The sequence below is a fragment of the Lissotriton helveticus genome, chromosome 6 (genome assembly GCF_964261635.1).
Source record: "Lissotriton helveticus chromosome 6, aLisHel1.1, whole genome shotgun sequence".
Taxonomy (NCBI): Eukaryota; Metazoa; Chordata; class Amphibia; order Caudata; family Salamandridae; genus Lissotriton; species Lissotriton helveticus.
This window is the reverse complement of record NC_136067.1, coordinates 1,837,933,704-1,837,960,982: the sequence shown is the minus strand read 5'-3', so window position 1 is coordinate 1,837,960,982 and position 27,279 is coordinate 1,837,933,704. Positions and strand designations below refer to the sequence as shown.

Here is a 27,279-nt window from a genome sequence, read left to right as displayed (position 1 = left end):
TGGCATCTTCTTTAAGCAAAAGTAGGTCAAAAAGCCACTGAGGGAAATAGTGAGTACTTAGCTCTACACTCAGAGGATACTCTTCATCTTTATTTCAGAATCCTAGGAGCTGAACATACCAACACATTGCACGTGTGGGGCATTGTACTGCACACATCTAATGTGTGAAGAGTTTTAAAGTGAATCTAAGCATAGTATTTTGTTAAGAAAGAGTCCCTTCCAGTATAAAACCTATGCTGAACATCACATTGTACTAGGCAGCCTGTTTGTGCAATAGTGCTGGGGAAGAGAGCAGCAGTGCCAAAGAGTTTGTAAGTACGGCTCTGCACTGCTCTCTTCCCCAAACCAACGTAGTGTAGCAACTTTGGCTGCTGCATAGAGTTGCACTATTTTCAATAAATCTGCCCACATGTTCCAGCTTCTCCGCATTTTGATCCCTCTTAAGCTTCTGATGTTCAGAGGTAGAGGCTGCTGTTATGGACACGTAAGATTTCAGATGATGCATTTTCCCTAAGGTGCCTGGAGTAGCAGGGTGCGCTCACTATGGGGGTGCTGGAGCTATTTTGATCCCTGATGTTGAGTCCCATATGACTGATTGCACATCAGTGATTCCCAGGCTTTCTCCATTATATGAAGGTCTATTAGAAGATGGGGCATGTATTGAAGAATAGAGTAGCATGTCGGGCTGAATAAAAAACATGATTGAGTTGGATTTCCAAATAAGGTTTCTTGCAGATGTGTCCTTGACCATTCACTGATACCCATATCATTATCACAGTGGTCACCAGGTGACATGTCACGCTCCATAAGAACTTGGTTGATGAGGCGCAGATGGACTGCTCATGTTGCCTTTCTGTAGCAATCTGCTGTGTGAGGGGCTGTTTGTAATGCTCTTGCGAAGGCCTTTATAGGTCTCGGCTAGCGATGCAGCACCATGCGCTGCTCGCATTAGCGAGATCTATTGTCACCGCTTTGCTTAGCAATGCGGGACAAGATAGGTGCATGCGCTCCAAAGACATCAGCTGTGAATGCATACGGCAGCGTTAGCTGAAGTGGCAGGACAGGCCATGTGCACACTCATGGCGTCTCTTTCAGACAGCCGATGTGCACGCTCATGGCCTCTCCTTCAGCATGCGCATTACAGACGTCTCACTGGTCTGCAGGTTCCCTGGCTATCTCCTGCCACACCGTGGGGCTCTCCGCACGACTCCGGAGCCCCGTCGTGCCTCTGGTGCCATCCATGCCGTCTGCCTCGCTCTTCGCCCGGTCCCTCTGATGGGGCCGGGACTTCAGCATGGAGCCTTCAGGGTTCTGGACATCCTCTCCAGCGGTTGCTTCCTGTTTGTTTAGCAGGACCCGCCCATTCCCCAACGAAGGCTGCCTGACTTCCGGTTTCGTCATCACCTGCACTCTTCCCTGTGCCACAATAGCACCGTGAGGTGAGCACTTAACTTGCCCTTTTCTGGGAGCAGCAGGATGGAGTTTAGGGGCAGTATGATGAACTGTGATACATTTTAAAAACCCGCCTTGCATTTTGGGGAGGTTTCGAGCCACTTCCAATGAACACAGAAAAGCTGTGATGAGGATGTTTTTCTTCTAATCTTTTCTAACACGCTGTGGCGCCTTGTAGGACTGATTCGAGCTGGAAGTTGAACGTGGCACCCCGAGTTTTAGTCTTTCTCAGACACACCAGCATGTAATGTACACACTCGTGTGCCTTCTGTAGGGCGGGGTGGCAGCGGCTTCTGTGAAGCTAAGCCTAGTCTGTAAAATCAGAAGTGCAGGGACCCCAACGTTTGCCCAATACCAAGGCTGGCTCACTTGGATTCCCACCCTTGTCTTCCACCACCCTACACTTCGGCAGGCTTATCTTATCCTTGCAGATTCTTTTTCACCCCCGTTTTCTCCCTATGTTTCTTTTCCCATATTTCTCTCCCTCCTGGTACATTTCTTTCTCGTGCTCAGGGTCAAAATCTGAAGATGAAAATTAAATGCCGGACCCCTAAAACGAGTGAGGAAGCCCGCCTACCGCAACCAACGGCTGAAACTAAGCATTGCCTTTAACCATTCCCCCATTGCTTTATGGTTAATGCAGTCCCTGCATTTCCATCATATTGTCATTCAAAGCACACTCCCTATTCGTGCACTCTCGAGACAAGGGAGACAGTTCGTGAACACGCGGCTGCACACTTGTCATACAACGCTCGAGTCAATGTGCCGCCGCATTTTAAACCCTGTAAGGCGACTATCGGTCTGTGAGGAAGGAGGTAGGGGTCAAGCTGCGAGGGCACGTGGGGCGCGAAAGACCGAAAGCTGAGTTCTGTTGCTTGTCTTACCTGGACTACCAGGCAGGCCGGACAGTTCCTGTTGCAGCAACCCCAAGATAGATTTACCTGTGACTGTCTTTGTCTAGAGTGGCATGGTCTGCAAAAATGGCGGAACCACTGCATCCCAAGTAGTCATTGTTGGTTGAGGTTTATTTCAAGGTTTTTACCCATCACTTTTTTATGTCTAGATTAAACACACACAGACCACCCCACCCACCAAATACCCCTGCAGCTGTCATTTACATTTTTCTCCGATGCACCACAGCATGGGTCAGCCACTGGCTCGTTACCTTTTTTTTTTTCTCAGAGGTTTATATAGCGCAAATTTGACCCAAAGGTATCGGAGCGCTTTACATGAGCACCATTTGCATTACAGAAGACAAGCATTTGCAATGCAATAGGTCTCGCATTTAAGCGAGTTTGAGCTATTGACATTGCAAATAACAGTGCCTTTTATTTTTGTTTTAAAAACATAAATAAAAGGCATTGTCATTTACAATGCCAATAGCTTAAACACGTGTAAATGCGAGACCTATTGCATTGCAAATGCTTGCTTACCCAGTATTCAATGGTATTTTGTTACTGTTAGGATGTTCCAGCAGCTGTCTGGCTATGAACCCTCACCCTTCCGGGTCTAGAGGAGGCTCTTTCTGTTTTTCTGAAGCCTTAGTTAGATTAAACAATGGAAGTCATTTGTTCTCAAGCTTTTTTCAACAGGTCCCACTTCGAATTTGTGCCCCATCATCTCATGCGCGGTCTTGAGCTGGTGGGCTCCAGCCCATTCGAAGTATCTGGCTCTACTCTGGCTTTCTGAGATCTAATCCTTAAGAAATTGATCATCCCTGGAAGAAAGGCCAGGTTTCAGAGGATAGAGTTAATTTTAGTAGCATACCTGCACATCTCGGTTCACCTCCTCTGGAACTTCTAATGTTGTTTTTATCGTGGGTTCATTCACAGCACCAGTTTTACCTTTTGGCCTTTAATCACACTAGTGGTGTTTACCTATGTTATGGCAGCACTTTACAAATAAGGAATTCTACTACACCCATTCCAAATGATGTACACATCAAATCTCCATCACTAGAAAAGGCAGTTAGCATCCTGAGATCTATTTGTCAAGTTCTGGTCAAGCGTGGTCCCCAGATCATCTATCTGAAGTCCAGTTTACTGCCTTCTCAGGACCTGGAATTCATTGACCTTCCCCCCTGGGGGACAAGGGTCTCCTTTTACCAATAGCAAGGTTGCAGACTGAAAGGGAATGCCTGCCAGTCTTTTTACAGGAGAGAGTTTCGGCCAGTGTGTTGCTCCTGTGCAGGTTAACATGAATAGTTTGTAGATTCGTGCCCGGTATAGGTCTGTCTTCTTCTTTTCAGGCCCTTCTTCATTGGCCTGTTCCAGGACTCCTGTTTATTTGTGATGCCATGAGCTTCCTTGCATATGAATAACCAGTTGTGACATCTGATTCAGTGTTGTGAGATCGTGAGAAGACTGAGATCAAGAATACTTTTAAAGTCTGACTTTTAAATCTGCAGTGTCAATATGCATTTATACGTACCTAACCAATCAAAGAGAGCATAAATGGAAACAGAAAGATTCCCCTGCATAATGTGCTCTCGAAAGACCAAATAAATGCTGGTTGGTAAATTCCGAAGTGGAAATTATATTTAAGGAGCGGTCCCTAAAATATATATATACGACAACTTGACAATACAATATGCATAGTTTTATTGTCAATCATGCAAAATTGCTACTTTCAATTTTTGCATTGTGCCACATACACTATTTAACATATTGTGTGTGCATGTGTGTGCATCTGAGTGTATGTATGTTGAGATTGTGGAAATGCATTGGAGTGTGCACCCTGCATCACAGGATCTCACTGTTTTGTTGTGTACACTTCAAATAGCAGGGTTTGCATTCAGGAGATAATGTTGTGCAGTGCCTTCCTACCTTCTTGGTGATCTCCAGGAGAACCTGTTCTTGAATGAGAGCAATGGAAAAGAGTCACTGTGACAGAACAGCATTATATACAGGTAAAAGAAGGTTGGCCACGGCAAAGCACTGTCCTAGTGCAGAGGGAAGGCATGTTTTGAAACATCTGCCTCCACCTATTGGAGATATGGGAAGTTAAATGAGCGAGAAGACACATTTCCATATGCCTCCATGTGCTAAAAGGAACCAATGGCTTGCTGGTTTAGCGTGTCATTCTTCAGGCAGTACATCTTGGGCACTAAGTCAGTGGTGAGATTGGACCATGAAAAATTAGCTACCAAGCATCAAAAATATTCCAAGCTCGATTTAGTATTTCAACACTCAGTAATCATAATGTAGTTTTTCTCAAAGCAATATGCGGAGAACGGAATCTGTGATCAAATAGATACTCCAGATAGAACCAATTAGTAAGTGCCTGACTCTCCTCGTAAGGACGTGAGAAGGCCGCAAGATAAAGAATGCTGAAAAAGTCTGACTTTTAAATCTACAGTTCTTGCTTGGTCATGTCATCTTCAGATTGAGCCTATGCTTTCTTGAAGAATAGGCCACGTTATAACACATGCGTTTAGAACGCATGCCATTACAACGCGTCCACATTGTTACATCGCATAGCAATGCAACGCAAGTCATTACAACGACTTGCTGTAGGGGGGCGCTGAATGTTGGAATAGTATAATTTACTTTTCCAACTCAGTCTGTGCAACAGTAGGGAAGGTGTTGGATTTTAAAGAAAACACCTTCTGACCCCTACAGCAAGTCGTTGTAACGGCTTGCGTTGTAATGGCATGCGATGCAACAACCCAATTGTTGTAATGGCATGCATTTTTTCGCGTGCGTGGTAAATGATGTTTCCCTTTCTTGAATAGTCAAGCTAAGCACGCATTGTACAACACGGGTTAACCAGATGAAAGTGCATTTAAAATATGTATTAATGTGCAAAAATTCTAAAGACTGGTAATTCTTTAAGCAGGTACAGAAACATATCCACATGTGCTTTTATCAGTCAGTCAATAACTTTATTTCGGCCATTGTGGCCATAAAAGTGCCACATGCATACAATACAATACAGACACAGTAGAACATTCAAATATAAAGTGGTAATCTGGAATGGCATGAAGATTTTTCCTTTGAGAGTCCAGACTTCCTAATACTCTGAGGGATGAAAGTATAATTTACTTTTCCAACTCAGTCTGTGCAACAGTAGGGAAGGTGTTGGATTTTAAATAAAACAGCTTCTGACCCCGACAGCAAGTCGTTGTAATGGCTTGCGTTGTAATGGCATGCGATGCAACAACCCAATCGTTGTAATGGCATGCCTTTTTTTCGCATGTGCGGTAAATTATGTTTCCCTTTCTTGAATAGTCAAGCTAAGCACGCATTGTACAACACGGGATAACCAGATGACAGTGCATTTAAAATATGTATTAATGTGCAAAAATTCTAAAGACTGGTAATTCTTTAAGCAGGTACAGAAACATATCCACAGGTGCTATTATCAGTCAGTCAATAACTTTATTTCGGCCGTTGTGGCCATAAAAGTGCCACATGCATACAGTACAATACAGAGACAGTAGAACATTCAAATATAAAGTGGTAATCTGGAATGACATGAAGATTTTTCCTTTGAGAGTCCAGACTTCCTAATACTCTGAGGGATGAAAGAAGTCCACAAATATAAAAAATGAATAACCAACATACAAAGCAGGTACCTAGGATTGATAAAATCAGCCGTATCCCCAGTTATCGAATCAATACCTTAAAAGCGCCAGTGCCTAAAGTGCAAAGATTACTAATTTCAGAAAGCTAATTCAGCTCAAACCATCCAATGCAAATAATAAAACAGAATTTTTAAAAAGGTAATAAAAACAGCTAAGATTATATCAAAGAACTGTTTCAGCAAAAGTCTAGCATGTAGGATTTAACGGCATGACCCGTCATGCATATACGGTTCTAGGATTAGTTCAAAGCCAGTCAGATACATGTGTAAAATCATTTAAGAATATTAAAAAACGTAAGAATTACATCAATTGCGTGGTCAATGCGTACCTCCTACTGATCCACATTGTGCCTAGAAATTTAGTAACAGCACAGACCATTAATATGCTAGAATCAGATTTTAGGATATGTAACGGTTCACTGTGACAGCGTGTGCCTAGCTGTCTACAAACAGGAGCTGTCCACCTAGATCTCAAATAGTGTTACCTAGGACACGCAAAAAGGAAGTGACTGATGGACTCCGCTGCAAGAGAGCAGCCTGGAAAGAGCTGGGATCAGGAAGAAGACTGGCACCAGGAGGCAACAATAGTGTTAACAGGAAGGGAACCAAATCTAAATTGCATGTAGAGTTTCCTATCCTGGGGATTTGTGATAACCTCCAAATATTGCTAGAAGGAGCTTTCCATCTTGAAATCCTTGAAATCAAGTGTCAAGCGACCCTCTTATGGATGGAAAATGAGAGATTGCGCCACCCAGTCCCAGTAATATTTCTTGACCTGGCCTTTTGTCGGAAGAGATTCTGGAGTATCGGTATCCCATGATAGTGATTTCACCCTGGTAAGCCAGCCAATTTTCTTATAGCGGTCCAGGGCATAGACCTTGTCCAAAGCAGAAACATATGGGCGCAGCTCAGGGGTGGTTTTTAAGCACAGCCAAAAGAGCATAGGGCGTAGCTGTGCTTTTTGTGCAATTGAAAATCTACCCATATTGTCTCGTCTCAGCGATTACTCTGTGGAAGGGAGCAAAGTGATCTCAAGAATTTATTTTTGGTCACTATGAGTGAATCCAGTTTTTCCACCCCCAGAGTGCCGCACTATAGAGAGCTGCTTCCACTGCTTTGTGGTCATAAATGCATAGTGGGGTGGCTATTGGCTTGTCCGATTAAATCTTATGCTCTTTAATCAGAGCCCCTGAGATTCACCTTAGTTGAAGGTTCTGCCTCTAAACATGATGTCTCCAGGAAAGGTCGTCCTAGAGAGTGACACCTAGATAGTCAAAGGTACTCACTCTCTCTAGAGGTTTCCCCTCTAGAAACAGCTTCCCCTTGAAGGATCGGTGAGGGTTAATCAATTAGAGCTTGGTCGTTGTTGTGTTTATCTCAAGTCCTCCTAGCGCGCAAAAGGACTCGAAGCATTTTAGAAGGAATTGCAAGCCACTCGGGGTCTTGGAAACTATCAGAGTTTCATCTGCAAAAAGTAAGGTTGCGACCTTGCCCACCCTTCCACCCCCCCAGAGTTGGTGAATCTGCTGGGCTCTCAGCAAGAAACTGTACAACGCCACTGATAAAGAGTGAAAAGAGAGCGGGGGCCATTACTCACCCTTTTCTGACCCCTCGCTCGACCCTGATCGGGTCTGATAGTTGGCCTTGGTTACCCCAGCGTACCCTTGCATTGTTGTTCTCATGCAGGCGAATGGTCAGTGCTAAGATTTCAGGAGAGATACCCATATCCTTCAAGACACACCATAATTTGTGTCTGGGAATAAGGTCGAATGCAATCTGTAAATCAATGAAAACTACATATAAGCTTCCCCTGGAGATTATCACTGTCTTCCAAGTTAATAGTAAGAAGCGGAAAACCTGATCGACAGTGCTGACTCTCTGTCTAAACCCGGCTTGAAAGGGGGACAGAATGTTGTTGTCTTCTATCCAAGTTTGGTTTTCATAAGAAGTGTTCTGGCAAAGACCTTTTGGGCACTGCCTATCAGGCTAATGGGTCTGTAATTCGAAAGCATTGAGCAATCGCCCTTCTTAAACACTGGAATTACCTCAGCCCCTTTCCATAAGGATGGAATTGCAGAGCCAGCAGCTATTCCATTGACCTGGGCCAGAATATACAATGACCAATTCTCATAGTTGTTGAGAAATAAGTCTTATGGGATGGCGTCTGGTCCGGGGGCTTTAGATCTACTAATTGCATTAATACTTGACCTTATTTCAGTTAGGGTGAAAAACCCATCAATCTCAGGACAGTCATAAATGACTGTTGGATCATTGTTAACATGAAGAGGCTCCCCAGTATATAGAGACGAGAAATGACGATGCCATTCCTCAACAGCAATATTATTGTCAGGTGTCTGGGACCTATTTTCCTCTCCCCTAATTACTAAAAGCCAGAGCCGTTGTGTATCTTTTTTCACGCACGCATCACTGATCAATTACCAACGCTCCACTTCCCAATCCTTTTTGGCCTTAGAAATCATTTTCTTGTAGGACCGCCTGATTTCCCTCACTTGGATCACATTATTTGAATGAATTGCAGTGGCCAGTTGGCTTCTAATATACCCGCACTCTCGCGTGTACCAAGCAAACTGTGATTTTTTTTTCACCCCATGACTGTCTTTGAATTTTATAATGAGTAGCCGACAAGTAAAAAAAGTTAGTGTGACAGTCCGCAATCTTGGCGAGATCACCCAGAGGTTCAAGCAGACTGAGCATCAGTCTAGGTCTAACTTCTCCGGGTGCATTGCTACAGTGCCCATTGAAGGTGCCTATTATCGTTGGTGGAATAAACCACCCTGGTGACAAGAGTAGTAACAATGGAATTTAGGCGTCTAGTCCAGGAAGAGATTAGAGTTAGATCGAGGGGATTGTGATCGCTCTCCTTAGTGGATCCTACAACCATTTGAATAACTTTGGGCCATAGTCTCAAATCTAACAGAAAATAATCAATTTGGCCTTTATTAGTGGTCTGATTAAAAGTATTTGCTCCTGACTTATCAGAGTTGGTTTGGGGGCTCCCAATGGGTAGCCCCCAAGCCAAATGTGAGGGTTATTGCTTTGAGCTGCAGAGCTGTTTTGGACCATTTCTTAATAGGAGTAAGGTCCAAAGGGTGAATAAACCATAACTCCTCCTCCTCCCTTCTACCACACAGGTCCTCCTGCCCCAGTGGTTCGAAGGTGACATTAAAGTCTCCTGCGACTATTAATGGTAATTGGGTATTTCGGGAAACACCCATTACTTCGATGTAAATACATCGCGGTGCTATCGCGCCGCGACTTTTACATCGCATTGTCGTTGGCATCGCAGCCTTTTAGTGCGCATGCTACAACGGCGCCATGGCATTAACATCGCATGCAATTACAATGCATGCGATGTTAACATGCCATTACAACGCAAGAAAATGCGACTTATATAAAAACAGAACTTTTAAGGATGCAAACGGAAACGGGCTAACATTTATGTTGCAAGTACAATAATTAACAACTATACAAAACGGAAACAGTAACAAACGGGCTAATAAATATTACATATACAAAACGGAAAAGGGGTGACACAAAACGGAAAAGGGGTGACACAAAACTTTTCAATTACAATAATTTACAATTATACTAAACGGAAACAGTAACAATACATAGACAAACGGGCTAATAAATATTATTATATATACAAAACGGAAAAGGGGTGACACAAAACTTTTAAAAAAAGGAGAACAGAAGCAAATGGCCTTTTACTAAAAATGGGCTAACATATATCTTCGAATGACTGCGCCGGATGACAGCGAGAGGATGTGGCCTGACGGATAGCTCTGCCGACTTTGGTGTTGTCAACTACGGTTCGAGCCTCCTATCAACTCCCCAAAAGTAAAAGTGCAGCGCTACATTACATTTTTATTACTGGATGGATGGATGCATGGATGGGTGTATGGGTGGATGGATGCATGTATAGGCGGATGGATGGCTGTATGGATGGATGCATGGATGGGTGTATGGGTGGATGGATGCATGGATAGGTGCTGGATGGTTGCATGGATGCGGAAAAGCCACACAGCGCTACATATGTTATAATGGCGCAGATGTCAGATTTAATGAATGGGTGGCGGATGGCAGGGTGGATGGATGCATGAATGAAGGCTGGGTGGAAGGATGTGTGTGTGGTGAGTGGGTGGGTGGATGGATGAATGGATGGCGGATGGATGAATGGATGGCTGTAAGGATAGATGCATGGATGGGTGGATGAATGGATGGCAGATGGGTGGGTGATTGAATGGATGGCTGTATGGATGGATGCATGGATGAAGGCTGGGTGGAAGGATGTGTGTGCTATCCGTCTGGCAACATCCTCTACATTGTACATGGTGTTCCCCGGGTTTACAGAGCTTAATTGGTAAAGAACTGCACCAGCAGTATCTGGTGTTAGAAAGTGCAAACGTAGTGCAGGCCTGCACTCCTCACTAGCCACCTTTTTCACTGAAAACTGTGGATTTAAATTTGCTCAACTGCAGTGCAGGGAGGTCATCAGTCACTGTCCAGGGTTCACCTGCTGGATCTAGAGCAGCGAAGCGGAGGTAGGTGTGAAGAGTTACTAATTTTGTATGAACTAAAGTAATACATTGGATGTTTTGAAGTGGTGGAAGGAAGATTAGGCAGCTCGGTTAATATGCTATGCAGAAGGGGCCCTTAGAGGTGGCGTTAGTCACGTCAAGCTGCGAACAGCATCAGCAAAGTAGTGATTTCAGGTGCCTTGCTGTCTACGATCATCGATGGAGTTAGCAATAGCCTGTTACATCGGGAGTGAGGCCATGTTGGGGAGAGGGGATATCCTGCTATACATTATATGGCACATCTTTGCTTTAAACATACTTGAGTGCCGTTCTCAGCTTGGGCCTAACTGACATCACACTTGTAGAACCAACGTAACCCGCTCAGGAACAGCACAACCCCCTACCCCAAACCGGGCTTCATATTCACTGCGTTATTAACAGAAACACATACATAATAAATTTAAAGGCCTGCCTCGGAAAGGCAACTTCTCACCCTTGTCTGGCCATGGTGTAAAGGCTGTAATTACGGGAATATCGGAGCAATTACTTCGGGTGACTTACTTTTAATGGCGGAGGTCGGTGCGCAGGAACGTTGCTCCCACGTCTGGCCAGCTGGACTAGAGACGGCGAAATGGATGGAGGGGGGGGGGGGGGGGGGGACACCTTTTATACACCCCCCACCCCATTTACTGTTAAAAAGATTAAAATGTAAGATTTATTAAAACACAGGCTTTCATTGTAAGCCATTTAGAAAATGAATACACACACCCCCCAAAAAAGAAATAAAAATAGAAGATTTTGTGTTGGAGGAACGGGTGGGGGGGGGGGGGGGGCAGGGGTATGGGCGGGTTCAGGCGGCAAATAACAAAAACCGCGTTGTTTTCCACTGCGACATAATGTTCTGCGGGGTGATGTTCGGGCCAATAGGAATGAATGTAATCGCGTTGCCAAGGTCAGCGATGTGTTGACTCACGATGTAATGGTCGGGCCGATGTGATAGCCGCGATGTAAATGCACGCGATGAGTGTTGCCGCGATGTAGCGTCATACATCCGGGTATTTCTAGCGTCTAAATGGTTCTCCAACTCCTGGAGGGTGGATGATATGCTTCCCGCTTTTGTCCATCTGGCGTACATGTTAAAAGATCCACCCCCCGCCCATCCTCCGCCCTTATCTGGACAGCTAGTATATCTGGGCTTTTAGTCTTGAGTACTTTGGCAGACAGTGAAGATCGATTTTGATTAGAATGAGTAAACCCCCAGCTGGGTGCCCAGGTTTGCTAGTAATTGCAGGCCGATGGTGTATGGTGTACCCAGGGATAAAGATGGGCGAAGGTGACCACATTTCTTGTAGAATGCAGATGTCATTCTTTTCTACGTATTGGGTCCAATGGGCAAGTGCAAATTTTGTTCTCACTCCGGCAACATTCCATGACACAAGGTTGAGTTTGGTTGCGTGATCTCTATTACCTAAAACTACGGAGTTTACACCTACTCCCATAACTCCTCCCTGAGAACCAGTCCGGAGTCTTACGGGATGGCCCCCCTTTCTGTGACCATTTGATGCGGTCAAGCACCCTTCGTCGGTCGTAGGGCACAGAGCGGTGACTAGAGGTAGGATTGAAGCATCAGGGTAGATGGCCTCAGGAGGATAAGAGAGTAGAGTGGAATGGTGTGATATAGAGCCTAGTGACGAAATTTGGTATGCAAGTCAATCATTTGCATCGAAAATCGATCTGGGGCTCAGCTGATGTGCTAGACTATGAATAGATGGTGCCAGTGGGCGCGTTAATGGGCGATATTCAATATCTGTATCCTTGTGTGAGTGGAAGGATTGAACCTAGATTCCAATGCGATTAAATTGTGGGCAAGGTTCGCATCACCCAAAAAGCAGCTCAGTAGAGTCTGACAAGGAATTAACTCCATTAATCCTTTCGGCCCCATAGATGTCCTCTCTGCTTACTGAACGACACCCCCTCACATGGCGTATCCAATGTATACTTTTATTGATAACGGAATCTTCATTTTCATGACACATGAGTGTCAATATTCTGGGGGCGTTGGTCAGAAAATACTCTTGGGGGGGCCTTGTGCTTCAACTTGCCTGCCAGGTATGGCTCGACGGAAGCGAGCATAAATGCGGGGAGAATTGGAAGACCATTGGTTTGCAGCAGGCCTGGTGTGTGTCTGCGGGCAATATTAACATCGGGTGTAATATTCCTAGGCATAGGGTCAGAGGGGTTCTTACGGGTGGAGCTTTCAACCAGTCCGGGAGTAAGAGCCATCGAACTACCTGAAGTTGTAGTGCAGGTTAAATATTTTGCGGCAGACGGCTTAAAAGGTTGGGCTTCAGTGGCACCTTTATGTATTAATAATTTAGTTTGATCCGTTAACTCTAGGACGTCCTTTTTCCGAAAGTTCACCTCGGACCTCAGATCAACTATGATCTTAAGAGAATCTTGACCCATCAAGACCTGATCAGTGGTGGCAATCTCGCATATGGACCGTGCTAGAGTATCTCGGGCCCTAGGTCAACTCTTGTTTCCTGACTCCCATTATCTATAGTGTGGCACTCACCTAGGCCCATCCCACTGTGTCCGGAGACTCATGTGTGTGCTGGAGTGGGAGAAATCTATTTGAAAGTGTAAGATCAGTAGCTAAACTAGTATCAATTGAGGCATTATCAAAGACCCTAGGAGGAAGTTCGGAACTTATCACTTCCTCAGCCTCTTGTACAACATCGTTTGGAATGTGAGACACTAATAAATGGTTAATAGAACAGTTTTTTGTGCTGCATGTTTTCGGCTTTCCAAAAATAGATGGTATACGTTTTGGCTGGCAAGGCTTAGCATTGATGGCATAATTGGGTGACAAGGGGTCTGGGGTCTCGCGCAGTGGGAAGGCGTTGGCACTTCTTAGAGCATCGGGTAGCCCCACCTCCAACCAGAGAGCAAGGCTTCCTCGGTCAGGAAGTCCCCCACTACTCCCGCGGTGCTGCCAGTGTTCCTGCTGGTGCTATTATGAACAGCATGGTATACATTAAATTGTGTTCTCAGTCATAGATGATTTAGTGTGTGAAGATGATTGTTCTGTGGCAAGGTTATTTTAAAAAGCAGAGAGATACATTTCAAAACTGAAGAATGCAAGACATTAATCAGAGCAGACCTGCAGAGAATATAAAAATGCATAACTGGATAACAGTGGCATTGACAAGGGGGTATTGCAGTAAAATAATGATGCTGTAGAATTGTCTTAGGATAGTGATATTGTGTGATGTGGTGAATGGTTGGTCATATCACAGGGTTTGTAGGAAAGGTTGTTGAATTTAGCTCAAAAATGTCATCTAGGTATGAGTGCTATGAAGCAACAGATACATGCAGATAAATGTATTTAGAGCAAGGCTTAGCAGTGTATTACTTGTTTGTGATGCAGAAAGTTGCAGAGAACTGTGGTTTACCCAATGCAAGGAGTAGACATTCCTTGTAAACTTTGGCCTGCATATCAATTTGGGATGGTGTGCCCAATCTTCTATTGTTGTGAGGTTCTCACTTGTTATGGCTTGATGTACAATCTGTAGATACCAATGAGGTGGTAGTGTTTGTGGATGAACTGTATGAGCATAAAGGTGTTGTCAAAGGAAATACAAACGTTAAATTGGTGTACTGTTTTTATTCGGAGAAGCATGGAAATGCTGGATGGTAGGAATTTTGTGCCTACCTGCAGATTTGACATCTTACCTCATTTAAATGTGAGGATAGCACATGATTTTAGCCAAAGTTTGGAGTTTGCATGGCATTTTGAGAAAGAAAATGTCGTGGAACCATGCAGGCAACACCACCATGGATTCACTTGGTTCTCTAGGTCTCAGGAATGCTCATGGTTAGTAGAGTTCCCTGGCTGCCAGTTGAACAAGTGCCCAAACAGTATGGCCATTCACCATAGCAAGTAAGAGGAAATTGGTATTTACCCTCTCACCTTTGGCCCATATGTCAAAAGTACACCCAAAGAAATTCAAATGTTCTCTTGTTTGCTGTGGGAATGGGGATGTTGTAGGCCACATTGTGGTAGAAAAACAAGTGCGGCTATAGGGAAGGCTATACGGTCTGATGTCAGGACAGACTAGCGCCCACCAAATTTTTAATTTTATAATTCTTCCTTGGTGTCTGGGTGGACTTTCTGCCCCCCACCCACCCACCACCCCACCGCCAGGCTATTCCGCCAGTGCTTGCACCAGAACGATTTTCTTGCTAAATGTGGAGGAAAAGACGTTCATTCCAAGAGGTAATGCAAAGTACGTGAACTTATCTTCCTTCGTATTCAAGTAGATCAGTGAAAGGTAATATTCCATGTTCCACATGGCTAAACATGGATATTCCATAGGATGATGACTGGAAGTACTTTAGTTAGAAATGCATCCTTTTCCTTTTGTCGTGTTCTTCGGCTCTTTGGCTCTCTGTAGCACTCACATCTACAAATTCGCTCCCAGCTGCATGCTCACTTCCCAAAAATGAAAAATTATTTCGCGATTAAATAAGTATATTTCACATTTTCGACAGTGACCTCGAATGTGGGCACAAGTTAGGTGAAAGATGCACAAGTTTGAATCGTGGCTGTCAGCTTGCAGGACATATATGCTCAACTTATTGTTAGAGAAAAATGTAAGATGTTCTCAAATAACTCACATTAGTTTAACGGACAGGTGACCTGTATTTAAAAGAAAATGAAAGCTGTTTCTGAAATGAAAATGCCAAATTGATCACTTTTGTATGACGGCTGCAAATGCGTACAACATGTTTTGGACATCTATATAGTGTTCATATCGGAAATGCAAAATATTTTCCCTCATACATGTAAAAAACAAAACAGCACGTGTCTAAAATGCATGTCTTTTGTAGAAGCTGCAGCATTTTAAAATGCAACATGTTTGTCTTGCCTTCTTAATTTACTGTCTTTTAAAAGGATACAGCTACAAACTCTATTGATATGTAGGTAAATAGGTAGTACAAGATCAATGGAAATGTTGGATTTTTATCACATCATATCTGTTTTATACGTGTACCCAGTTTCCCAGTAGATATGTTATGACGTTGGGAATCCACATATCTGACGAAGCTAGTAGTTAGATGGAATGTTTAATTATTTTAATCGACAGCCGCGGCTGTTTATTGGTGGTGTCCTTGTTTAGGCGTTACCTGTAATGTGCATTTTCAGACATGCTTGTTTATCCCCATTAGTAATATCTCCTCCTGTTTCTGTTACAGGCATCGCCCTTTACCCCGGTGAGGCTGAACTGCTGAGCTGCAGGCATCACTATTATGACCACATCCCTCCCCTAATAAACCCTGGCCAGCCAGAAGCAATTGATTGCGTCACAGAGCGCATCAACTACACGGATCCTTTTACGAACCAGACCATGGTAAGAATAAAGCGTTAGTAAGAATAATAAGAAAATCTGCTGATGCCTGCTCTAGTTCTTCCAGCTCTTGTGTGCGAAATGAGTGATGTAAGCATTGCTGCAAGATATCTGCACTTCAGGGTTACCCCACTGCCAAGGTGTTGCATGTGTTGGTGGCTTAAAAGCCAGTCGTTGCCTTTTAGCCAGCAGTAAAGAATGAAAAACCCTAGCATAAAAGGTCCTGACTGCTACTAAGCCAAAACTGTCCTACAGTGCCACAGACAACATGGAATCATGTTATAACAATGTGACTATTACACCATGGTCAAATGGCAGAGATCCGATTATGTGCCATGGAGTATCAAATATTTTAAGCCACAAAATCAAGAGAAAACATTAGCAGGAGATTCTAAGAGCGAAATATATGATGATTGTAGCTGAGTGAATGGCATACGTTTGTGTAGGTCTGCCAAGACCTGAGTGAGTGTCACCAACTTGGGCCAGTCCTGAGTGAGGAACCAATTTTGAGACTGCAGCTCTAGTTTGGGCCTCAGGTACACCGTTTTCAAAAACACTGTACGATAAAAACTATGGTGAAGGTGGTACCACCTCAATTGTACACATCTTGTGATTTCTTTAAATCTTCTCTGGAAATCTCAGAAAGTCTCTTTGAGTTCCCTGTCAGGAAGGCATGGTGGGTGGCAAGAGATTGACCTAATTAATGGAAAGTTGCAGACGCCTCTTCACTGGAGGTGGGCTTGCATTTAAATCTGGGTTTTGTGTGTGAGGACGAAGGTGAAGAAAGCAGCTTAGATTTCGAAGCCTGTCTTACATTTTATTTTTAGATGTATATATATGTCAAGTCTGGAAAGGCCTTGATTGGAGCAGAAGAATGCCAACAGATTGCTTTGTGATTTTGCTATACCTTTCCCTATTGTTTGATGATAGTCAGTTTAGTAAGATCATTTTCTTTGTCTTGTACATCCTAGTCCAAAGAGGAGGAACATACTCATGCTTCTGGCATTACAGATCATGTGCAATGATTTTTATGGATGTGCTAATGAGCTCCTTCATCAGAAGTAACTGTTGCTTGTCTGCCCTCTTTGTTAGGCACGGGGAGATTAATGGGCACATGCATCAAAGGAAATTGCATTTGCAAACGGTGCGAATCGCAAAATTCAGCCGTTTGCGAATGCAATTTCCATTTTTGGGATGCATTATGCATTTTGTTGTTCTCGTAATTTAAGAAATCGCAAAATTGCGATTTCTTAAATTGCGATTGCATTTAAGGAATCTCAAATTGAGATTCCTTAAATGCAATGCATCAAACTTACAATTTGCGAATTCGCAAATAAGGGGTGCAAATTACCATGAAGTTGACCTTCATGGTAATTTGCGAAAACTTTGAAAAATGCACAAAAGTGCATTTTTCAAAGTGCCATTTTACACACACACATGCCCTTGGGGCATGTGTGTGTGAAAATGTACTTAATGGCAAATTTCAGGGGTGCAACAGGGTGGACCCCCCTGCACCCTTGGAATTGCATTCTCATTTTGCGATTCCTTAATTGCGATTCACAAAATTAGAATGTCTTCCCATTCATTCCTACGGGCCTCTAGGCCCATAGGAATGAATGGGAAGGGATTCCTTAATTATGATTCTTAAATTGAGGATCGCAATTAAGGAATTTTAAGAAATCGCAATTTATTTAGCGATTTCTTGATGCATTGCAGTTTGCGATTCCTTAATTGCGATTCCTTATTTTTCGCAGTTAAGGAATCACAAACTCCAATGTTGATGCATGTCCCAGTAAGTGATTTGCCCAGAATCACAGGATGTTCAGCATCATTGGCGAGACTCGAACCCGGTACCCCAGATTCGAGGTTGACCGCCCAAGCCGTTAGGCCAACTCCTCTCCCCTCTTCTTTAATGCTTGTAAAGATGGTCTTCGTGGTTTCCTGACATATGGAAATCTAGTCTTTGGGGATGCTGCATTTGCTACGTTCAATCCTATGTATGCTATGGCGCAGGTTGGAACATTTTGCAAAGTGAGGGAGGAGACATTAGCACATGTCTGAGAACCTACAAGACTCCATTCCAAAGAGTTAGTTGGCGGACCCAATTTTTAAAGTCTTTTTGAAAATGTCAAGCACATTGTCTCTGCCTACCATAATGTCATAACATAGAATGAACCGTCCTTACTGGGTGTAGCAGGCAGCCCAAGATATTGCTTTTAATTTTGGCAATACAGGGCGAGGGGTACAATGCATTTTTACAACCACAAATGCTCCAATTCAGAGTGGCGACAACAAAAAATGCTCTTTTTCTAATGTGCCTCTCCCATTTTATGAGTGGGTAATCATTTACCTACAACTAAAATGGGATTGCGACTCCATACCAAATCGTTATTTTGATAAGGTTTGTTGTAGGCATCCCTACCAAATACCGATACAGTATGACAATAGCAATGTTTTATAACTGAAATCTGGTGGCAAACCATTGAAAAATTACCAATTCTTGCAATGTGATAGTAAGACATTTGCAAACGGAAACAGGTGCCCTTGGGACCCCCTTCCACTTTGTGAATATAAACAAGAAGTTTGTTGGCGAGTAGGCAGTGATCCAGGGAACTAGTACCAACTCTCCAACAAACGTGGAAAACAAAACGATTTCTTTTGTAATTGCAGCATCATTTCCATTTAACAAAACGGACTACATTTTAAAAGTTTCCTTTATTGAAAGTTGATCACAGATATGGAGGTCTGCTGACCATAGCAGGACACCATTCCTATTACAGACATCAATTGGAGTGATTCGCAATTTGCAACCTACCCCATTCATATTCACAAGGTAGATCCAGTTGTGACCCCTTCCGATTCATAATTTTACATAGGTTGGTTTATAAAATTCTTTACTGGTCGCAATTTGTGACCAGTGTGTAGTACATTTAACCCCCTTTTAGCATAGTCAATATTGACATGAAAATGAATGTTTAGGGCTTATGATTGTAGAAAGTCTGCAAGATCTGCACCTCAACTTGTAGTAAGGGAGAGTGTTTTTAGTTTCTTAAAGCTCAGTGTTCTAGGTGAAGACTCCTTGCTCTGCCACCTGATAATGCACCAGGTTGTTAGGGTGGAAGTAATGCGGAGATTATCTCTATCTCATAACTGTCTCAATGACAAAAGGCAACCAGGGTAATGCATCCTCTGTTCCCACGTCAAATGTATTTAACAGCTTTCCTTTTAAGATTTCTAGAGCAAAAATGGGTGTCAGGTTGTTGTTGAGGCATAAATGGTAGACTTTCCAGCCTTATCCAGATAGTCTGCCATTCTGGCTGCTTGGCTAAGCATTCTAATGGTATAGTTGGTTGTAAAAGTTGTAGAAGTACTTGATAATGGTTATGGTGTGAACTATGGTGTTAAGATATTTCAGCGAGTTCCCCATCAGGCAATCAACACTACGAGTAGGCTGTCAGCTTTGCCTCAAATCCTTTACAGCTTTTCACAGATATTGTATGCTTGTGTTGACTAACCGACATCTTCTTGGTAAAGATGAAAGGGTAATGTATTGGTTTCTACTATGTTAGTGCTGAATTTAGGAATCCAACAAGCACTGTTTTCCCAGCAAGAATTCCTTATTTTGGGAAGATGAAAAGAGTTGTTTAATTCTCTCGCTCATATACATTTTATCCGTTTCTTATGCTTTGTTCTCTCCTTATAGAAGCATGCCCTGATTGTTGAAGGTCCCCGTGACGTTAGGAAAAGAGAACTGGTGTTCTTGCAGTTCCATTTGAATGAAACCGAACAGGACTTCAGTGCTATTGACTACCTGCTCTTTTCCTCTTTCCATGATTTCCTTAACAGGTAAGCAAGATGGCTTCCATTGATTACTTAGAATGATATTAGCAAAAGATGACAATTTAACTTGTACCGAACAGTGAGTGTATGATATAATGTAGGCTATAGCCCACACTGGTATGCTGACTTTGTGGTGCTTTTTCTTTTGCTGACGGACATTTCTCCACCTGCACTGCGCTGAAGTTGATGGTGGCATAATACCAATAGGCGGGGGAGGGGAGCAGGGGCACCAGGGAGGGGCACTCTGAGTCAAAATAAAATGGCAATCATCACAGGGAAATACCAGCATCGAGAGTTTTTCAGTGTTTGCCCTGCGGTGAAATGTCCGCAAGTCAGTTGTGCTCAGACGTTTAGTCCTTGTGATCATTTGTGAACTCTTTCAATCAAAAATCTCAGTCACGAATCATTGAACAGAATCAGTATTGGAAAACTCTTCAATACTTGTGTCAGTGGCACTCTACTACTGCTGTGCCACTACATTTTGCATCATTGAGATGTTTAGAAATGTATTGCTGTTTTACACCAAAGAGAAAGTGAAGCATTTTAAGACCAAAGTGTCTTGTAATTTTATAGACTACACAATGGTTAATTGTGCAAAATGGGCCAATACTTTCATCAAGGGTTTCTCGTGGTATTTACAAACCATGAGGCCATAGGCCGTGTAGTTTTAAATTGTCAGTTAGAGAGAAATCGGGCAGAGAGTGTGTCGTGCCCTGGACAAAGGGCACTAGTACCCTGGACAACGAGTGGTGGGAAGGGGCAAGAAAGCGAACATCGGTTTAGGTCAACACACAATCACACACACAGAAACTAACGAGGGGACAGGACGTTAAGAAGCAAGCTGTAAGCATAAGAAATAAAGATACCTGATTAGAACCCTTGGTCCATGTCGTGATTTCGGTGTGCAGGCACAACAACTGGCGACGAAGGTGCCAAGAGAAGCGCACGTGTGTCCGGTACCCGGTACAGGCAAAAAGCGAAGCCAGGAGCCCACCCTGGTTCGAGTGACCGGAAAGAAGTCGCTGCGCGGGAGCCCACCTCGGCCGCAACAGGACCAGTGAGGAACGCGAAGCAACGATCGTCCGGCAGCACTTGGAAGCCGGTGAGAATCCCCCTACATCCTAGAACAAAAGCCTCGACCGCGAGAAACTCAAAGAAATTTTGCGAGAGTAAGAGCAGCCATTTTAAGGTCAGGCTGGTTGGCCAATCAGTGCCGCAGAAGACCGGGCGGCCATTTTAAGGTCAGGCGAAGTCTGGATTGGTCCCAAAATCTGGGCGGCCATTTTGAAGTCAGGCAATTGTGACCAATCGGGAGCGGGAGAGGCCTGGCGGCCATTTTAGGGCCAGGAAACAAAGAGCAAAGGCAGAACAAGTGCCAATAAGAGCACAGCAAAAAGAATAAAGCACAAGCAAATGCAAAAGTAAGCAAGAAGATAATAAAGAAGGAAAGGAAAGATAAAATAAAGTTGCAGAATAGCTAACAAGACAACAAAGAGACATAAGAAGAAACAACTAAGAAGAAAAAGGCAACAAGTAAGTGATATCTGAGGAATAGTGAGAGTGCACCAAACAAAGACCATAGAAGAAAGAAAGTGTGAAAGAGGCGCTGCAGCCCCAAAGATGACTGAACAAAGAAGTGAGAAACAGAGCGCCCAATACCGCAGACCTCTCCCATTCAACCTATCAGAGCCGCAAGTAGGGATCCGATGGGCGCGATGCATTAGAAAATTTGAGCGGTACATGCGCGCCACGGATGTAACAGAGGCCAAACAAATGGATCTGTTTCTAAATCTGGTAGGCGATGAAGTGGACGACCTGCTAGTAACACTCCCAAAAGAAGAGACGTCGACATACAAAGGGCTAATAAAGTGTCTCTTAAGCAAATTTGATCCACATAGAAACAATTACTTTGAGAGGTACACTTCACAATAGCATTTCAGCACACGGATGAATTGCTCGATGACTTCGCGACACGGCTACGCAAGCTGGTGACACACTGTGAATTCGACAAGTTTGACAATGAACAAGCGATTCGCCTGCGCATCATTGAAGGATATCGTGACACGGAATTCCGCGCGAGAATTCTGAAAGAACTAATCTCGCTGGAGAAAATCTTGTCATTGGCAAGGGCCGAGGCAAGGACAACGGTGGAAGCGAAACAGATGGAGCGGGGCAAGGAATGGCGAATAGAACAAGGGCACCGCATGGCGGAGAACAACAGCAAAAACACCTGGAAGAAAGGCTACAATGAACAGGCAGCAAGGAAGCAACCAGAAATTGCCTGCTACAGATGCAGACTTGAATTACCACACAAAGGCGCGTGCCCGGCAATGGGCCAGACATGCAGGAAATGTAACAGGAGCAATCACTTTGCCAGTGCATGTCTGGGACTGCAGTTCAGAAGTGAGAGAGGAAGACCGGGAAGACCGCGGACAACGAAGAGCAGGCATGCCAGGCACATGGAAATGACAAACTGAAGCTCATCGGCTGAATTAGGGGAAGAAGAGGAAGAAGAAAAGGTAGAACACCTATACCTCATGTCCGATGCTGTTGCCCTGTCCACCGAAGAATACACGAGTCGAGAAAGCATCCACCTGATCGGGAAAAATGAAGTAAAGAAAACAGAGACCATGACCATAGATGTGGGGCCACACAAAACACGGTTCATGCTAGACAGCGGTGCCACATGCAACAACATGTGTGTATCCGAAGACATACATGTACTCAATGGTGACATTCCGGCACCGTGCCTACTGAGTAAGGTCACGGCACATGTAATAGGCCTCCTTGCAATGACATACCACATGTCAGAGAAGAAAAGCATTCTGCAAGAGTATCCCGGACTCCTACAGGGTCTAGGGAAGCTAAAAGGACGACAAATAACACTGCACATCAATGAAGCAGTAAAACCAGTGGCTCAACACCATAGGCGAGTACCGATACACCTACAACCACAAGTAGAGGAAGAAATTGAAGCGTTGCTAAATCAGGACATCATAGAGCCGGCAGAGGGACCAACGCCATGGGTGTCGCCAATAGTGGCAGTGCCAAAGAAGAACACATCCAAAATTCGCATCTGTGTTGACATGAGAATACCGAACACAGCAATCGAACGTGAAAGACACCCTGGACCGCACCTCGACGACATGATCAGCTGCCGACAGTTACACGACGATTCTCAAAGCTGGACCTGTGCAAAGGATATCATCAGCTAGAACTTGACCCTCAGTTTAGATAAATCACAACATTTTCCACGCACATGGGTCTTTTCCGATACAAGCGTTTGAGATTTGGAATCTCATCGGCAGCTAAAATATTCCAAGAGACAATACGACAAGTAATAAGGCCGGTAAAAAACAGTCTGAACTACAGTGACGACATTCTGGTGTTCAGCAAATCAGATGATAAACATGACAAAGCACTGCGAGGCGTATGCTCACAGCTAGAACAAGCAGGGCTGACGCTAAACGAGGACAAGTGCGAAATTGGTCGAGACGAATTGGTGTTCTTTGGACACATTTTCTCCAAAAAAGCGATGCGACCAGATCGCAGCAAAGTGGACACGCTAGAAAAAGCAAAACATCTAAGCGACGTTGCAGAAGTAACGTCATTCCTCGGGCTTGCTAGCTACTGCGCAAGATACATAAAAGATTTTGCCACGGTGAGCACGCCACTGAGAGAACTGACCAAACAATGCCAGACCTTCATGTCGACAGAAGACTGAAACAAAGCATTTGAAGCCATCAGACAAGCAGTGATAGCAGTAGACCACCTTGCATACTTTGATCCACTGCTATGCACAGAATTGACGGTGAACGCCAGCCCGGTGGTGTTGGGAGCGATACTGGCACAACACAGGCCAGGCAAAGACTCACCAAGATGCATAGTAGCCTACGGATCACCAGGCACTGGTAACGATCAATGGAAACCCTAATGCGAAAATACCGCCCCGAATAGAGAGGTGGGGCATAAGACTCATGGACTACAACTTCAAGATCATACACAAACCAGGAAAAGAGCACAACCCGGCAGACTACATGTCGAGGCACCCTCTACCGCACGCACCTGAGGCAACATCAATGGCGGAGGAGTACCTGAACTTTGTACTAAAACATAATACTCCGGCATCGATAAAGATGGAAGAACTGGAACAAGAAACAGAGAGGGATCCAACAATGCAAGCGATCAAAACAGTGACAAGACAGCAGAGGTGGAGGCATGTCAACAACAACAGCATCAAGGAAAAAGGGGTGATCAAAGAAGAAATGTTGGCATTCAAAAAGATCCATGAAGAGCTCTCAGAGACCAAAAATGGAATAATGATGAGAGGAACGAGAATAGTAATGCCAGGAGTGCTGAGGAGACAGACGGTGGACTTAGCGCATGAATCACATAGGGTCATGGTAGCAACAAAGAAAATGCTACGGGAAAAAGTGTGGTACCCAGGATTAGACAACATGGTAGAAGCCGCAGTCGCACACTGCCATATCTGTTAAGTGACAGGACAGCTGGTAAAACCGGAGCCCCTACAGATGTCAGAGCTCCCGAAGGCAGTGTGGACCGAGTTGGCAGCGGATTTCTATGGGCCCCTGGAGACAGGAAACTATCTGCTTGTGATAATTGATGAATTTTTCAGGTTTCCCATTGTGCGACAAGTGGCGTCAACATCAGCAAGCGCGACGCTGCCGGCTATGGATGATGTTTTTGCGGCGTGGGGCTCCCCTCAAACTCTAAAGACTGACAATGGTCCACCCTTCTCAGGGGAGGAATTCAGAAAATTTATGGACTACCTAGGGATCCGTCACCGGAAAATAACGCTGTTGTGGCCACAGGCAAATGGCATGGCAGAAAGGTTCATGGGAACGATAAAGAAGGCTGTACAACGGGCTAAGCTGACAGATATCGATAGGGCAGGCCCTGTGCCAAATACTAAGGGACTATAGAAACACTCCTCTCAGCTCCACAGGACGGTGTCCCGCTGAGCTAGTGCTGGGCCTGTTGAGCAGGACGAGGATACCACAGCTGGAGGTGGTATCAAAGCAACAGCGAGGCAGCATTGCCACCAAAGATCAAGAAGCAAAAGCAAAAATTAAGATATACGCAGACGCAAGGAGGCACGCCACTCCGGCGCAACTAAAGCAAGGAGACAAAGTGGTAGTGCGGCGAAGACAGCTGAGGAAGTCAGACAGCCCATTCTCGAAGGAGCCGCTGACGGTGACTGAAGTGAAAGGCCCCATGTAACAGCATCAGCAGGGCGCTACCACAAGGAATTGAAGGTCGAGGAAGAAGACAGACAGGCAACTGCTCTGGGAGGCACCAGACAGGATGAAGGCGCGCAGATGGACAAAGGAGAGACACGGCAGAGAAGAGAATGCAAAAGGCCAAAGAGACTGATTGAAGAGATGTGATGAGTTTCATCTCTCTCGCTCTCTGTACAACAGCTGGTGTCACAACTATGTTTGTTTTGCAACAAGGGGGGGAGATGTCGTGCCCTGGACATAGGGCACTAGGACCTTGGACAACAAGTGGTGGGAAGGGGCAGGAAACCAGACACCAGTTCCGTTAAAAAAAACACACACACACACACACACACACAACACACAACACACAACGCACAACACACAACACACCACACACCACATACCACACACCATGATTTCGGTGTGCAGACATGACAACTGTGTAATTAAAAATCACATATTTTGGTGCTGCATGAGAATAAGCTCCGTCAATTAATGATACAATTAGATTAATACTTTTCATCTTAAATACATAGGTTTATTTAGATTAATATTAGTGAGGTTTAGCTAGCCACCCAACACTTTTTTCGCCCCATTGTGGCTCGAAGGCCTGGGGTTTTTTCAATGTGCATAAGAAACTATACCACTAGTATCACCAGTAACATCACAATATCTCGCCTTTTTGTGCATAATCAAGTCATAACACTTTAACAGACTTTCTGTAACTTATATTGTACTACTCAGCAAGCTACAACTTACAACAATAAACAGCCTACTATTAATCATATAGGTGAAACGTAATGCATTTACCAATGCTTGTGGCATTTGTCACCCTTAGCGGCATGCCCAGACATGGGTCACGTGCTCTCTATTCCACTGGAGTCAAGCTATCCTGGCTGATGAGAGGTGAAACTCCAAAACCGGTCCTAGGATGCTTGTTTCCAGTTCAGGGAGGACCTGGCCTGGCATTGCATTCTGTCCATCAATTGTTCTTTTTGCATGGGGCTTTTTTAAGGCAGTGTAATCAGTAAGTGCACATTTAATTTTCAAAAAAAAACAAATCAGCCATACAGGAAACAGACAAAATAAAAAGTGAAGAAGGAGGCTAAAAATAACAATACTAGACACATATGTTGATAAAATGACCAAAACATATATTTTCTATATGATTTCTAAAATAAAGAAAACTGTACCTATGTGCTGCATACACTGCTACATTTACTCCCAGAACTAGGTACATACTATGCGATTTAGGTAGAGAAGCTAGTAGTCTCATTAAGGTTCAGGGTCCATCTTAGTGGGAGTGAGGGCAAGAGGTTGGATTCATGATACCTTTGCGAATTAAATTGAACTGATTAAAATGGCAGTTCAGTTGCCTGACCAGATGAATGGCAGCTAGAACATTTTCAAAGATGAGGTATTGCCTATGGGTGGTACAGCATATGCATTATAGTGTGCGTTAGCATGCCTATAAAAGACAATAGAATATTTAATCAATATCAACAATCGGTCAATTTTTTATATGAAAATATATAAAAGTGTTAACGGTACTGTTAAGCCAAGTAACATGATAGTTCAAGTCCATCCAAAGTGAGAGGAGTGAAAACCTCTTGTCTCGCTTTGAGGGATTGAGATAAGTTTGATATGCTTGTAACCAGACGAGAGTAAGTGGGGGGTAAGGGCCACAAGGTGCATTTAATCCTGACTGGAGCTTGTGGTTAACACACATTGAGGATGCTACACCTACTAAAAATCTATTCCCAGTTGCGGGTACCTTAGTTGGTCTCAAGCTGTTGTGTTCTCGGCAGAAGCAGTGTGCAAACAGAAAAAGATCCTATTAAATATGGAGGGAGCTGTAGTGAGTCAGACAGCCCATACAGACAGTAGAACATAATTTGTAAAATAATTATTTTGTCTGTAGGTAACATTACCTGGGCGTGGTGACAATATGTGGGTTTGGCGTACTATAAACATTATTCAGTATGGGCTTAGAAATAGCCTGAGCTAATGTGTGGTTCCTCTCGAGAGACGCAGGGAAGTTACAAGAAATTAGTGAGTCAGTTTAAAAGAGAACAAATAATGTAACACCTTTCTCCCCGAATGCTTGACCCTTGAGCCTGGCACAAGAAGAAATACCTACACTATGACCAACAAGGTTCATGACACATTGAAGTTTATCCCACAACTACTGCCCGGAAACTCTGTAGACCT

General features: G+C 44.0%; 1 protein-coding gene across 1 annotated transcript in view; it reads left to right on the top strand.

Annotated features, from left to right (window-relative positions):
* The window catches only part of PACC1 (proton activated chloride channel 1), a 157,059-nt gene that overhangs the window by 66,028 nt on the left and 63,752 nt on the right, over window positions 1-27,279 (top strand). Inside the window, exons 4-5 of the mRNA XM_078647116.1 lie at window positions 15,837-15,991; window positions 19,692-19,834. Of these exons, the coding sequence (XP_078503242.1) occupies window positions 15,837-15,991; window positions 19,692-19,834 (298 nt within the window). The remainder of the gene's footprint in view (window positions 1-15,836; window positions 15,992-19,691; window positions 19,835-27,279) is intronic.